This window comes from Podarcis gaigeae, assembly GCF_964106915.1.
Source record: "Podarcis gaigeae genome assembly, chromosome: 5".
NCBI classification, from domain to species: Eukaryota; Metazoa; Chordata; class Lepidosauria; order Squamata; family Lacertidae; genus Podarcis; species Podarcis gaigeae.
Window position 1 is genome coordinate 58920842 of NC_139681.1, and position 16519 is coordinate 58937360.

A 16519-nucleotide genomic window follows, 5' to 3' on the forward strand; every position below is an offset into this window, starting at 1 on the left:
CTTTGGTCCAAAGCCAACCTGTGTCCACTACACTATGTTGGCAAGGCTGTCTCCCCCCATGTCATCAGTTGTTTTGATAATTACCATATTTTTCCGTTTATAAGATGCCCCCATGTATAAGATGCCCCCTACTTTTGGAGACCCCCTATTTAGAAAATGGATACATGCACTATCTGTGTATAAGATGCCCCCAGATTTTTAACCTTATTTTAAAGTAAAAAAAACTATTCTTATACACGGAAAAGTACGGTACCTATGTGTGCTGGATTAGAATGTTGATTCCCTTGTATCCTATTTGCTAATACTGAAGTAAAATCTGAGGCCCCACCTTCTCATACATATCTTGTAGTGTACTTGCTGCTCCTAAGCAGCAAAGGAGAGTGGGAGTTGGCGCCAGCTGCAGCTGTTCTGTAGCTTTGTTGTTTTACCTCTTTCTCAGGTGTAGCATCTTTATTTGTATGAAGTTGTGACTGGTACCCCACTATATACATACTGTAAATCTCTTTTTGAAGCATACAACACAAACTTTGTAATAGTTTCTTACTGAGAATAACTAGAGTTTGACTACATATCCTGTCTAGATGCTTTGTTGTGCAGTAGTCATTGGAACATGTTTTGCAATTTCCCTTTAGATTAAAAGTTAGCAAGAGTATGCTTGGTCAGCTGGAGATAAATCCATCTGCTGAAGGGAAAGCTTGCCACATTGACTGACTCCTCATCCCCCTAGCAAGCCTATGGTATCTCTCAATACACCCTAACACACTGCCACCATCTATTAATGAGTGAAGTCTTGGACTGCCTGTGGAGTTGTTACCAGGTGGATTGTATTAAATTGCCTGAAGTGCTGGGGAAGAACCACATGGCCTGTGTGGAGAATGCTTCACATACGCTCTACCCACTCAGTGCCACAGCTTTTCCTAACTTCATATATATGCAGTGATAGAGACCGAGCTGCTAGTAAATGATGAGAAACAGGATCTTGGGCTTGTGATGGAGAGCTTCGGGACCATCCGGTGTACTGCAGCTGTGAAAAAGGCATATTCAGTGTTTTAGATCAGCAGGAAAGACAAAAATTAAAACCCCTTGTGATCTCGATGTGTCTGTACATGTCTGTACTCTATGGTGCAGCCATAGAGCTGGATCAACTCTATGAAAAGTTTGAACGTTAGGTTCTGTTTAGTTTAGAAAAAAGGTGAGTTAGTGGGGGATAATAGAAGTGCATAATGTTATGCATAGTGTGGAAATTTTCTCTCTCATCATACTAGTACGAATTGCTACTAGTCCTGGTGGCTAAACATTACTTCCAGGATCAGAGGTGGCATGCCTTTGAATCCCAGTTGCTGAGAAATAACAATGAGAATGGGAATTGCTCTCATGTCCTGCTTTTGGCCTTCCCACCGGCACCTGGTTGGCCACCTTGGGAAACACTGTGGTAGCCTAGAAATACAATTGATGTGGTCCAGCAGTGTTCTTATTTTCATGGTCTTCAGAAAATATATGAAAGGAAAGAACCTTTTCTACCCGTTTGCATGTTAGTTCTTTGAATGTGAGTGTGTAAGTGTATCAAAAATTTGTGAGTTTATTCCACTAGATACAGAAGACTGAGTAATCTGAGGCAAGTGAGAAGCAAGAATAGTAGCACAAAGCTCTTACTGCAACTTTGTAAGAGTAATATTATAGCAGATTACTAGTTTGAGTCATATACCTAAAGGTGTTCTGTATTCTGTACAGTTTGAAAGAACCAGTGATAAGTCCATTAATTTCTTGCAGCTGCCTTTGCCATCTACTCCACATCACTGAGAACACATTATGACACAACACGTTCTGAGAAGCAAACCTAGGCTCATATTCCCTGGCTTGGCTAGCATTCCAATCCTCACTTTTCTGGAAAGGAAACAAGTTGGCTGGCTCACATGCAGTCTCTCATGTGAAACCCAGGCAAAAACAGTGTTTCTTGACAGACATTTGAGACTTCTTGTATGAAGTTTGGAAGGAAAGGACTAAGCTGCTTGGTTTCTGCTCTTCAGTGGCTAGGGAACACTCCAGGAGCAGTAGAAGCGGTTCTAGGACTCAGAGGGCTTTCTGTTTAGTCTCTAAAGGGCTGTAATAGAGCATTTTATTCTGTGCCACAAATCCTATTTCCATTGTGAACTTGTGTAGGTACCCAATCTCCCTCTTTTTATAGTGTTTGCTCATTACAGGTGACTAGACAAATGGCTATGTAAAGCCAGGGTATGCAATAAGAGATAACTGGCTAAGTAAAGCAATTGAGAGATATTTTAGGGTTTATGAGTCTTCAGTGTGATGAATTGGACTCAAAAGACCAGGGCCAGCCTAGATTCTGTGCTGAACTGTGTTGAGCTTTGAAGATGATAATGCAACACATTACACAAGGAAAAGCTAAAGGAACTGTGTTTGTTTTAGCCTACATGATGCAGTGTGTGTGTGCATGTGTACACCAAAATTTTCCAAAAGATTTAATTATCAAAGAAGGGAAGCAGGTCATTAAACCATTAGCCTAAAATACAAAGTTAGTTAATAGGGGGAATGTCCAGTTTTCATATTATAGATGCATATATGCACCTGCACACTCACCCCCCACCCCACAGTGAATTTTATTTATTACCAAATTTAACTATGCAAATTGTTTTAAGTTGTTTTTCAAAAACCAAGATCCATTTAGTTTGAAATAAGAATGCTTAATGGGCTACCTCTAAAGGTGACCCGGAAACTACAACTAATCCAGAATGTGGCAGCTAGATTGGTGACTGGGAGCAGCCGCCAAGACCATATAACACCGGTCCTGAAAGACCTACATTGGCTCCCAGGACGTTTCTGAGCACAATTCAAAGTGTTGGTGCTGACCTTTAAAGCCCTAAATGGCCTTGGCCCAGTATACCTGAAGGAGCATCTCCACCACCATTGTTCTGCCCAGACACTGAGGTCCAGTGTGAGAAGCAAAGCCAAGGGCCAAGGGCCTCACTGCAAGAAGCAAAGCTACAGGGAACCAGGCAGAGGGCCTTCTGGTGCCCGCCCTGTGGAACACCCTCCCATCAGATGTCAAAGAGATAAACAACTACCTGACATTTAGAAGACATCTGAAGGCAGCCCTGTTTAGGGAAGTTTTTAATGTGTGACATTTTAATGTATTTTTAATCTTTGTTGGAAGCTGCCCAGAGTGGCTGGGTACAAATAGTAAATTGTTATTATTATTATATCCAAAGTGCAAGAAAATGTGTGTATATGCATGCATCAAGATAGAGTTTCCTTTCAAGCAACTCTTGCAATAATCAATCAGTGGTCCTTCTGTAGTAAATAATAGCTAATTTGTTGTAGAGGAAACTTTTAGAAAATCCAGGTACCCTTACTCATTTTTGTAGAATGAAAACATCAGCAAGCATGTTTTTCATTGTAAATGGCCTTCTCTTATTGCCAAGTCTTCATACATAAAATCAGTTGTGAAATATTGTGAAAAATATCAAAATTGAAACATCCTGAGTCTCTTACAATTCCTGTGCTCTTATGCTTGTCACTGTTGTACAACTGCTTCTCTTCAGCAGCTGTAAATGATCAAACATGCATGTGAATGATGAAGGTATGAATACAGGAATTTAACAGACAGCCATGTTAATTCTTTTCCTTTGAAATATCGAGAAAACATAATCTGTCAAATAGGGAAGGAAGGAAAATATCATTGGAGAAAGGAATGTTCTCTCCTATCTCCTAAGAGTGATTGAGACAAATCCTAGTAAAAACTAGCCAGGATCTCATTTTTCAAGATCTTTTTCAGGGTATTTGTTGCCGATACAAGCGCATGCTTTTTATGGACTCTTAAGTGATTGAAAGTAACAGGCAGGTCATAGCCCTTCATTTCTGTGTTGCTTCTTGCTGCATGTTGTTTGCTGCTGCATTATGCCTAGTCCTTTAAAATATTTTTTGAATATATTCATTCTTGCCTTATTTGGCATTTTTGGTGACAAGTATTACATATAAGCTCTTCTGCTGTTGCTATGCAACTGTTAAATCTAATATTTAATATTAATAAAAATCAAGTGGCATTACCATTGGTGAGAACAGTGAACAAGGTAGGATTCTATACTGTCCAGGCTGTGTAACCCACTTGGCAGACATTGTGAATTTTCTATTGCATTCACAGCAAACTCCATGGGACATGAATCATTGGTAATTACTATTACAGATATTGTAAGAGGTATGGGTGTGTTTTTTAAAGCATTCAGCCTTGCACAGAACTAAACTGACTGTGATCTTAAGTAGTAACATTTAGATACTAACTACACATTACATGCTTTTGTATCTAAGCTTTTTGTCTACCCCACCCAGTTTTTCCAGTTTATATTCTTGAGAAATTTAAAACCTAGCAAAAGCTGCTGATTTCATGTATACATTTTGGAGGGGAGGGGAGTGCATGGATTTAGAAGGAAAACAAACATAAAGTGATTTAGGAATATCTAATTTTGGATGGTCTGATGCAGCATACCAACTAAAGCTTCTGATAGCAATGGTACAGAAAGAGATGTAGGAAAACAATAGATATCCCAGATAACGGATAAAATAACATCAGCAGAATACATTATCCATTTATCCTGTTAAGATTACAATTATGAGGAAGGGAATGGTTTTAAAAAATATCCCTGGGTATATTTCAGCTTATCCCATTTTTATATTGCCTGCTATTCTATCAGGAAAAGAATCAGCAATATGAAGATAGAGAGGTTAAGGACCTATACAGGTTAGGAGACTAATATACCTGAACAAACAAAAAACCAGGATAGCCATTTAAATAACAATTGTAAAATATAAAGTAGCTGACTACAAATTAGTTTTACCTCTGACATTAAAGTAAGCGCAGATGCAATCAGACTTGTAATAGAATATGAACAACTACTAAGCATATAGGGATGGTTTCATATATAGAAGAATAGTAAAATAATCTACGACACAACAGAAGGTATAGTGGCTATAGGGAGAAAAGACATGGGGGATCAACTACAAGGAGAACAATGGGAATCTATGGACTAAAAGACCCTTTAAATCTGTGTCAACAAAGATTAGAATGCAGTCAAAATCACAGATGATATTTAACACCATTAGAAATACGCCACATACAGTTTGCCAAGCCCTCAGTGTTACAGAGGATGCCTAGAAGTGGCAATGTTCTAACACATGTGATGGAAAAAACAATTTCTGGCAATTTGAAAAACAATTTCTGGCATTTTTTTCTGTGTGTAAAAATATTAGAGCAATGCATAGATGTACGCCCAAACTACCATGTGATTTGAAGGGCAGAACAAAACTATGCCATACAAAGAAATGTTACTGTTTATATCACCAGCAAGTTGTAGATCATTGTGAGAAACTGGAAGACATAAGTAAATCTTGCTAGAACAATGGTATTGCAAGCTTTGGAAAGTAGGCTATTGGCAAAGCTAACAAAACCATTGATTGAGGCAGGAAAATAAACAAAAATGATTTTATTGAATAGTGGAAGTATTTTATAATTTAGAGTAACATAGGACGTCACCATGGAATAATGAACAGGAACAAAATTACATGCATGTATAAGTAGAACTTAATAATATTTGGCCTGCTTTGCATATAATGTAAAGCAATGCTTTGTTTAGCCTAGGTATGGTTTGTTGACATGGATGGCACTGTGGTCTAAACCACTGAGCCTAGGGCTTGCTGATTGGAAGGTCAGCAGTTCAAATCCCCGCGATGGGTGAACGCTCATTGCTTGGTCCCAGCTCCTCCCAACCTAGCAGTTCGAAAGCACGTCAAAGTGCAAGTAGATAAATAGGTACCATTCTGGCGCGAAGGTAAATGGCATTTCCATGCACTGCTCTGGTTTCGCCAGAAGCAGCTTAGTCATGCTAGCCACATGACCAGGAAAAACTGTCTGCGGACAAGTGTCAGCTCCCTCGGCCTGTAAAGTGAGATGAGCGCCGCAACCCCAGAGTTGTTCGCAACTGGACTTAACTGTCAGGGGTCCTTTACCTTTACCTTTATGGTTTGCTGAACTTGCAGACCCAACCCAAGAGACTAACCATGGTTTCTTTTCGGGCTATGCTTTCATATTATGTCCATACTCTATAGCCTCACTTAACAATGCTTTGTTTTGCCACCCCACCTCACTCACCAAGTTACAAAGGCATGAGGCAAGAGCAGGTGGAGAAACAGGCCATGACTTGTTTGTTTATTGAGTTACAAATATTTATATAACATCTACATGTTACATGCATATGTGCAAGAGTGCCCCAACACTTTTTTCTTTAAAAATAAATAAATAGTTGCCATTTGCAGGAAGGGACGTCTCTCTGCTTGCCATTTCTGCATTTCACAGATTCTTCTCTGGCTTTTATTTTTTATAATAATAAAGCAGACGGTTCTCTGTTGCAAACATGTGCATAATATACAGATAATCTTTTAGAATTTTAACTTTTTCTTAGTAATGATGTTTCCCCAGACTTGACTGTGACATATTTTTGTCAGTTTTGCTTTGTAACTTTTAAAAGTTAGCAGGGTAACTGTAAGATAATGATGTCCAGCTGCATCCATTGTATTTTGGCTTATTGTGTGCTCATTGCATTACACACATGTATATTTATTACACTTCCCCCTTCTTTTCTCTGTATTTTTGTCTCTTCTGTGTTTGTGCTTCACCCTGATAGATTTGTTGTTAGCTGATCAACATTGATCAAGAGATGTTTCTGTTAGCAGTGTGTTTTAAGTTTTACATCTGATAGCTAATGACTGTAACACATCCAAATTTGCAATATGGTTCTTGTGTATACTTTATAAATGAAAGTACAACCACTGGGTTGTGAAGCTTGTTGGAGAGAGAGAGAGTCATGCATCTCTAAAGCAAAATTGCCCTATATTGCACTCTATTGTGGCTCCAAAAATAGCTGTTGCATTGCTTCTTTTCAAGGCTTTCTTTCTTGACTTCAAATATTGTAGTAAAAGTAGAAATTACACAAGTACAGTACTGTTAAGTATATGTGGAAATTGTACTACAAAATCCCAAAAATGTGTCTTATTTTTCAGAGTAAACTGGCAGAATTAACAAATGTCTCCTAAAATGTCCCTGGTATATTTTCTAGAATGTGCCCCTTTCCTTATGGTATGGGTAACGGGTAGCTAGTTTGGCTATCTCTTTAGCTGCAAGCCATGATTTAGAATAACACTGAATTTACATTTACAAATAGTGGCAATAATTGGGTGGTGGTGGTAGAATCTTTTAGAACACAAACAGACTGCACTCTTTAAAAAGGCATAGAAAATCTTCTCTGTAATAAACAAGCTCATATACAATGCATGCACACTGTATTTTGCTGTTTCCTTTGCACCTTAGTGGCTTTCCTTTTTCTAAGAAATACTAAGGCTTGAAGTTCAAAATCTTTGCTTTAAAATGTGATCTATAAGATGAGGCAAAAATACATATTTTTTATAACCTAAAAAGAGTGGTAGAGTTTTGTGGAAAAAATTAATTCCATTGATACACAAACATTTCCATTTTTTCTACCATACACTTAATTATTAATATAGTTATTTAGTGTAACTCTTAAAGATAATATACATAAAGGCTCATTTCTCCTCCCCCAATTTATTTGTCATGATTGACCAGGAGGCCTTGAGTTCATTGCATAAAAGCATCCAAGGAACAGATGAATAAAGAACCATTTTCAATATTCTGACAGTAACATATATTATAGAGAAAGCTAACTATTCTTTCTTTGCTTTTAGGATTTGAAAGTATTCTAGAAGGGCTGTTTGGACCTGAATTATTAAAAGATCTGAGTTTGTTTAAAGGTATTACATCTACCCCCCTTTTTTTGCCTTGATCTGCATTTCTAATGACAAAATCAACCTCTGCTCTGCCTCTAGAAAATGTATGTTACCTTGGTGATTTGTGCTTTTTCCCTCCCCCCAGGCAATGCTCACAGTTAGTTTCATATTGGCTAAAATTACTAATGAGCATGCCTTCATCTCTGTATAACTGGCAGTGGTTTTGGTGTTGCTTAGGAAAATCAGCTTTGTGTGTAGGCAAATATTATACTTTTGTAACATTGTGGAATTAAAAGCATGACAGAATTCAAATTTATGTTTTCTGAATTTCACCAAGTGTCTTCTAAATCATGTAGTGAATTGGGAATGAGCTTTAGCCATAAGCAAGTTGTGGTCTTTATAGATATGAAGTAACGGCTTCTTCTTCTTCACAGACTTTGAGCCTGAAGGTGTGTCTGATTGGTCTTTTGATGAAAATTGTCTTTTCTGCTGTTTGAGACGAGAGAAAGTGAAGGTAACAAAGCAAATATGCTTAGTCTTTTTTTTTTAAAAAAAAGGATTTGGGTTTTTATCTGGCTTTAGTTTGGCAAAAATAGTAATGGGTAGAGGAACCTACATTTGGTTCCTTAAAGTAAAAGGACATCGAACAAAGGAAAAAGAAAAAGAAAAAGAAAATTGGGCAGTGGAGGTCTTTTCCTTTTACTCATTTCCTATTTAGAGTAATCTGTATTGTGAAGGGGTGCTTAAATTCTATGTTGTATGTGAAGGCAAATGGTACTCAATTCCTTCAGTGGTTGCCAACTGTGAGGTTCAGTCTATAGGAGTTGCCTAGCATGTCACTTTGTCTGTGATTGCAATATAGAGTCATTTTTCCTATGTGCACTCTGTGGAGATCTGTTGCTTCACTGCAATGAAGTTGTGCCATAAGAACAACAGAAAGCTATATCTGCCAGAATCTAACTTCATTGCTTGGTTGTGGTTCTTGTATAAGTATCTAGCATGTGGGTTGAGTTCAGTCTGATGGCAGCTGTTTCATTCTCTGCACACATTAATCCACAATTACCAATAGATATTATTAGCTTTGCACCTTCTTTTCTTGGCATAGTGGACTGTGTACTACATTCACAAGCTTTTCTACTAATCTTTAAATAAGCTATGCACCTTTGTCAGTAAACTCAGGAGATACTGCAGTTACTTGCGGAGTCCAATGTCTAGAGGAGCGACAAGTGCCTTGCTGTTTTTGGAAGTATCTGCACACTGTACACACCACCACTGTCCTTTTTTGTATCATTATTAAAGTGGGGAGAAGAAAGTATTTTGTAATCTAGGCAGATCAGAATGTGGACTGCTTGGAAAGCAGATGTTAGTGACCCTAATTTTAAGTGTAGGAACAGCACTATGCTTATGGCACTTCTCACCTCACTGCAAGTTCCTAATGCAATCAAGTACCTAATTCATTCTTGTTTCCATTCTGAATCCACATATGGCTATTATAGCATTAGGCAGGCACTTAAGCTGATGCATGTAGGGTCCAAAGTGTGGGGACTGTGGTGCCCTCAGACACCTCCTTGGTGCCTGCCAAGACCCGCTGCCCCGCCTAATATTTAATTTAAAAAAAACTGATAATTGTTTTGTTTGGGGGAAAGTTGCCTGCTTTTTCTTTGGCCTGCATTTTGTTTGTTTTGGTGTGTGTGTGTCTCTGTGACCATGTAGGTGTGTTTGGCCTGTTTTTGGAGGGTCCTGGGCATTGCCTGTTCTTCTGTGAAATGGTCCTGGGGCTCATAAAGTTTGGAGACCCCTGATTTATGTCCTTATGCAGTGAATATTAATCTGTTTTCAGGAAGATGGATATGAATTTGCTGTGTCCCTGTGGGTGGCGCTGTGGTGTAAACCGCAAAGCCTAGGGCTTGCCGATCAGAAGGGCAGCGGCTCGAATCCCCGCGATGGGGTGAGCTCCCGTTGCTTGGTCCTTGCTCCTGCCAACGTAGCAGTTCGAAAGCACGTGCAAGTAGATAAATAGGTACCACTCTGGTGGGAAGGTAAACGGCGTTTCCATGCGCTGCTCTGGTTTGCCAGAAGCGGCTTAGTCATCCTGGCCACATGACCCGGAAGCTGTACGCCGGCTCCCTCGGCCAGTAAAGCAAGATGAGCGCTGTAACCCCAGAGTCATCCGCGAGTGCACCTAACGGTCAGGGGTCCCTTTACCTTTATCTTTACTCAGTCATGCTGAAGGTATTGAACATTTGGTCTTTTAGCTCAGTTCTAAAGTTGCAGATTGTTTTTGTCCTGTGAAAAATGAATGCTAGATAAAATAAATTTAAGCTGGGTTGATATGTTACATGGCTAGTGTTACTATGCCGTTACCATCCTAAGTTATGATTGCAATTTTCTTTTGAGCTTTGTTAAATATATTTTCTCTCAGGTGATGGAGAGACAATTCAACAAGGCACTTATAGACAAAAGCTCTAACAAGTATAACTTTAGGACAACATCCAATATATTCATCTGCTTGCAGAATAGGATTTCTGATTTCTTTTCTCCCCCTACTGCCTCTGTGTGCCCCCAGTATTTGCTCTGGAGAGTGTCTCAAACCCCTCTGAAAAAGATTGGAGGTTTATAAGAGGTTGCAAGGGGAGGAGAGAAAGGAGAAGTCCTCTTGTGTGAGCACTGCATTGGATATCACTGTTAGATAATAAGACATTTGAGGAAAATCTGGAGGGATGAATGTCCTGATAAGAAAGGTGTTTTCCCCCAGAATATACATAAAAGAGTTTTAAAAATAGAAATATATTTGGTAGGAGCTCTATAATTAGTTTTGTATTTTAGATGAGCACAGAACACTTATTTTAAGGTAAACTGTCAGTGTAAATGTAACATTAAATATAATATGACTTTTGTTTTTTGTTTTTAAAAAGAAAACTTTTCCAATCTGCTTTATCCCATTTTTGGGCAAGGTTCTAGAGTGTGTGGTGGCACCTCAGTTTGAGTGGAGGAGACTGATTAGATCTGCCTTGCTGGAATGGGACTTGGAGGCACTCTTTAACAGTGGGTCCCTTCCTGGAGGGGCAGCAAACACAGAAGGTGATGCTGGGGGACTTCTGTTTGATGTCTTGGCTGTTGACCTGCAGGGTTCCTCAGGGTTCTATACTGTTATTTAACATTTACATGAAACTGCTGGGAGAGGTTTCTAGAGTTTGGGGGCTCGGTGTCACTAGTATGCTGATGACACCCAGCTTATTTCTCCTTTCCACCTAAATCCAAGAAAGCTGTCTTGGTTCTAAAATGGTGCCTGTCATCAGTAATGGACTGGGTGACAGTGAACAAATTGAAACTGAATCCAGACAAGACAGTAGTGGTCATTCGGAAGCCGGAACAGGGAACAGGGATTCAGGCTGTGCTGAATGGGGGTAACACTTCCTTGAAGACACAGGTTTGCAGTTTCGGTGTGCTCTTGAACTTAGCCCTGGGCCTGGATGCCCAGGTCTCTGTAGGGGCAAGAAGTGCATTTGCACAGTTAAAGGTTGTGTGCCAACTGTACCCCTTGATCACTGGCCACAGTGATATACTCCTTAGTTACATCCCATTTGGATGCCTGTAACACACACTACACTTTGCAAACTTCAACTGGCTCAAAGAGCTGCAGCCAGATTGGGGCCCAGGGTTGGTTATAGGAAGCATATGTCTCCCTTACTATAACAGCTCCACTGGCTACCAGTCTGTTTCCAGGCACAATTCAAAGTGCTGGTTACAACCTATAGCCCTACAGGGCCTAGGTCCAAGCTATCTGAAAGACCGTATTCCCTCATATGAACCTTCCTGGGTTCATGTGAGAACTTCAGAGGAGGCTCTTCTCTCAGTTCTGCCAGCCTCACAGGCGCACTTGGTAGGGAAGCCTTCTCAGTGGCTGCTCCCAGAGTTTGGAATTCCCTCCTTAGAGAAGCTACATTGGCTCGCTCCTTGTTGTATTTCTGCCTGCAGGTGAAGAGTTCCTTGCTTCAACATGGTTTTGTGAACTGACTGTTTTAATGAAAGAGCTGGTGCTGTGTTGCAATTATTGATACGATTTTAACAGATTCTATATATGTATATAGTTTTAATTCTACTGATGTTTCATTTTTTTAATGATTGTTATGTTTTTAGCAGTTCTTACTTTTATCTGTAAGCTGCCTTGAGTTCCGTCAGAGAAAAAGGCAGGGGATAAATCAATAAATACTAACATCAAGGTATCATTCTTTCTCTTTGTCAGATACAAAATATCAGAACTCTCAAATTTCTATTTGGCCTTAATTCCTTTTTATTATCTATATTCATTTTACATATTTTATGGGGAAACTTCATTTTTTTTAATTGGAATTTTATTTACAACATAACACAACCCCCCACCCCCACCCCACAGTGAACATAACATACAACAATACAAACAACCATATAAAAGACTTCCTTTATCCTGTATCTGGCCTCCTTATTTACTTCTTATAAATTGTATCCTTTATGAATAATTATGAAGATTTTTATAATTATAACTTACATATCCACAACGTCTCCTGCAGACATTAATCAAAACAAGTCCAGGTATGTATTTTAGGGCACTGTTTTGTGAAGTATTCTCTGCATTTCCCCCCATGCTTTTTGAAACTTGTCTAGTGTGATCTCTAATTGCCTCTGTTAATCTAGCAAGTTAACAGTTTATCTTGCCATTCCTTTTTTGTTGGCACAGTTTATTTTTTCCAGTTTTTAGCAATTAGGATCCTTGCCGCTCTTGTGGCATCAAGGAATATTTTCTTATCATCTCTTGCTATTCCTGTGTCCGTTATCCCTAGTAGAAAAGCTTCTGTATTTTTCATAAAGTTATACTTAAACATTTTGTTAAGCTTATCATACACTGTGTTCCAGAAGCTTTTGATTTTTTTCACAGGTCCACCACACATGTATAAGTGTCCCCTCTGTTTTACCACACCTCCAGCACGGATTTGTTTTTGTCTTATACATTTTAGCTATTTTGGTAGGTGTTAAGAAACTTTGATGGCATGCATGTACTTGTGGTCTGTACTCCATGACCCTTTGTACAGTTATGCCTAGGTCCACTGAGGGAAGCAGATCAGTCCCATGTCACTTTTAAGAAGCTGGATAGGGATCTGTGTGAAGTGCTCATTTTGATCCACAAGTGTCCAAGCTTAGCAGAAGTTTCCTTATTGCATATGTGGAACCTTTTTTGTACTCTTCCCTTCTCTTAGACAAGAGGCAATGATGATGCCTGTTTACAGAGATTCTGTCATAGATCAGTGATAGGGTGTTAAGATTGTAACCAAAGTATCTGCATTGCAGATGGCTATGTGCAATAATGGTGTTGCTTTGCATTGCTTTTATCTTTTTTATTTATAGAAATATTTATATACTGCCAACTCATAAAATATCAAGGTGATGTACAACAGTATATACAATAAAACATAACATGCAATGAAAACTAACGCCCCCCAATAATAATTGTTAAAATGACTGGCTAATCAGGAAAGTTTAAATAACTTCATAAACCTGTCAGCATAAAAAGTTCTTCATGAGACACCCGAAAGTCAGTAGCGAGGATACCTCATGAATCTGTGGTGGAAGAATATTCTACAGCATGGGCCTGGCAACACTAAATGCCCAACCTCTGGTTGAAGCCAGTTGGACCTCTGTAACTCAGGGAACAACTAATTGCTCCTCTGGATTATCTTAATGATTGAGTTTGGATATAAGGGCTCAGGTGGTCCTTAAGGTATCCTGGACTCGAGTTGTTCAGGGCTTTATATATTACCACAAGAGCCTGGAACCTGGTCCCAGTAGCAAATGGACAGCCAGTGCAGATAGTTTAGCAGAGTTCGTTCATGCCATTGGCAGTTTGCCTGCATCAGCAGTCTAGCCAGTTGGTCATCCATGCCTTGCAGAATGGCATATTAGGTGTAGATTCTGTGTATTACACTTGAGACTCTAGGATATTTAGGCTGTTCCTGGGAGTATAGGGGTATGGTTTGCATAAGCTCATTCTTAGATGATGCTGGTGCCACTGATAATGTTTTTGTACAAGTGCAATATGCTGAATATGCTGAATAGATTTCTTGCTGGCAACAATTTCAGATGGTAAATGATAGAGGTAGCAGAAAGGCAGTTTATTTGAGACAGTGGGGCAAGAGCAACATCCCAACCTCAACTCCTGAGCTTTGTCTTGTTGGCCCTGTTCCACTAATCATACAAGTGGACCACAAAATTTGGGTCAATATTTTGTTTGTTCACGAGTTCATTGCCCCATAACATAGTTTCCAAGTGCAGTTATTGGTGTCCCCAACTGTGAAGTCCCACAGAGGATGGGGAAACTAGTTGGAGTGGTTGACAGTTCAATGACCATTGTGGATGGAATGAGTCAGTGAATGCTCATATCCCCAGGTCATCTCTCGCTTTGTGTTCATTTTCCATCTTCCTCTGTATTTTCACTGTTGGCCATTCATTCTGTATTTTATGAGCCTAAGATTTTAAGGTGTTTTAATGATTTAACTGTACACCACCTTAGTTTTTTTTAATGAGTTGGTGGATTATAAATAAAAACAATTATTTGGCTACATTCTAGAAGTTGGCACTTCTAGGTGAGGTGGGAATGAGGGGCCTGCCAGATCATCATGGCTGATGAGGAGTGACTACTCATTGGGAAGATGTTAAACCCCATTCTGGTGGCTATTGCAGCAAGGCAGTTAGTGCCTCAGTTATCCCTTTATGGGCACTGTTGCATACACATGATATGTGTGAAGTGTTCCTGCTCTTAAACCACCTCCAATAGTGTCATGTAAATGGATTAACTGCTTCAGGTCTTTCAGTTCTCGTGGTTTCAAGTAGTGTGCAAAGGACTGCTTCTTCTCCAGGCTATCTTAGCTGTTTGTGTGGTACCAAATAGGGAAGCATCCTTGCCTTAGTGGGTATTTCATCGTAGATTGCAGTTCAGAAAAGATGCATGCTAAGAGTAGTATGAGATGGTTTGCACCTGGGATGCATGGTGCCCTGATGGTGGAACTCCCTTACCCTTCATTTACAGTTGGCAGCAGTGCTTTTTTCTAGGGATACTCAAGGTTACATAGTACCAGCACCTTTTTTCGTAAAAGAAAAGTACTGCTTAAAAATGTGGCACTTAATGTAACAACTTCATGGTGAGTACTGGCACCTTTTTTCTAGAAGAAAACACTGGTTGGTGGCAACTCTTGTTAGCTTTCAGCACTAGTTGAAGACCTACTTAACCACCTGGGCTTTGGATTGAATCTGTGTCACTTCACTTTCTAAATAGCTATTGAACTATATATGTTTTATTGTTCATTGATTGCTTGATTTTTTATTCATTTTATTGTGTTATACTCTGGTTTCAGATTATTTTATAAAGAAAAGTAGGTACCAAATCATATATATATAGTGTGTTCATTGCAAAGGAGTGGATTGGTCAGTGCACAAGAAAGCCTCAATCTGTATCCCCATTCCATCAGTCTTGCTGAGGAATCCATGACCCATACATGCTCCTCTTGTCATTGTGGTCACCTTATATTCTCCATAATTGAGGTGGGGTTTAGATGTTTGAAAATTTAATATTAGAGACCGTATGCATCTTTCCAGAGGAGCATATTGCACTGAAGTTATTTTTTATTTATTTAACATTTATTTTCAGTCTACTACAACAAAAGACTTCTCAGTGGTTTACAGTAGGCAGTCATAGTTTACTTTAGTCATGATTATTCTGCCGTGTATTTTCTGGTTGTGCTTATTATGCAAGAAAGGATAGTATAGAGTTGTTAGATCAAGCACCGCTAGTGAGCAGAGTGCTTGAAATCCAAGGCCTTGGTTGTTTGTGCTTGGCATTCCTTTAGTAGCTTCTATTGGGGACTTAAAGGTAAAGGTAAAGGTACCCCTGCCCGTACGGGCCAGTCTTGCCAGACTCTGGGGTTGTGCGCCCATCTCACTCAAGAGGCCAGGGGCCAGCGCTGTCCGGAGACACTTCCGGGTCACGTGGCCAGCGTGACAAAGCTGCATCTGGCGAGCCAGAGCCGCACACGGAAACGCCGTTTACCTTCCCGCTGGTAAGCGGTCCCTATTTATCTACTTGCACCCGGAGGTGCTTTCGAACTGCTAGGTTGGCAGGCGCTGGGACTGAGCAGCGGGAGCGCACCCCGCCGCAGGGATTCGAACCGCCGACCTTTCGATCGGCAAGTCCTAGGCGCTGAGGCTTTAACCCACAGCGCCACCTGCGTCCCATTTCTTGATCTTGGTGCTGATCATTGGCCCATGCCTGTTCTGGTTGTATGTTAAGATACACTTTGGTGTTAAACTGCCCTCCCCCTCCCTTGGTTACCAGTGCTTGTGCTTTGTGTTGCATCTTGTGTTTCAGCTCAAGAGTTGAAATTTCTGTTTGGCATTTGTGTCCAGAATCCTAATGCAGATGCTAGGGCATGGCTTGAGGGCACATGTTGCAACAGCCTTGCTGAAGCTAAAGTAGGATTGGTTCTGGCCAGTGCCTGATTGGGAAAGCACTTGGGAACCCTATCTATGCACTGTTGAATTGCCTTGTGGAAGAAATTGTGACATGAATAAATACTGTAGAATTCCTTTGGAAAGTCAGAACTCACAAATGTTCTATTTTTCTTTGTTTTCTGTAGCACTTTTTATCAGCACCCTGTTATCCTTGGGTTTGTGTATAGTACATTTT

The 16519-nt window shown here is 39.9% G+C and overlaps 1 protein-coding gene across 5 annotated transcripts in view; it reads left to right on the forward strand.

Annotated features, from left to right (window-relative positions):
- The window catches only part of LCOR (ligand dependent nuclear receptor corepressor), a 54197-nt gene that overhangs the window by 15567 nt on the left and 22111 nt on the right, over window positions 1-16519 (forward strand). For all 5 annotated transcript variants that reach the window (XM_083737981.1, XM_083737982.1, XM_083737980.1 and 2 more), the window contains 2 exons: window positions 7765-7830; window positions 8241-8320. Coding sequence is in view for 1 of the 5 variants with exons in the window: in XM_083737980.1 (XP_083594106.1) it covers window positions 7765-7830; window positions 8241-8320 (146 nt within the window). In the remaining 4 variants the exon portion in view is untranslated. The remainder of the gene's footprint in view (window positions 1-7764; window positions 7831-8240; window positions 8321-16519) is intronic.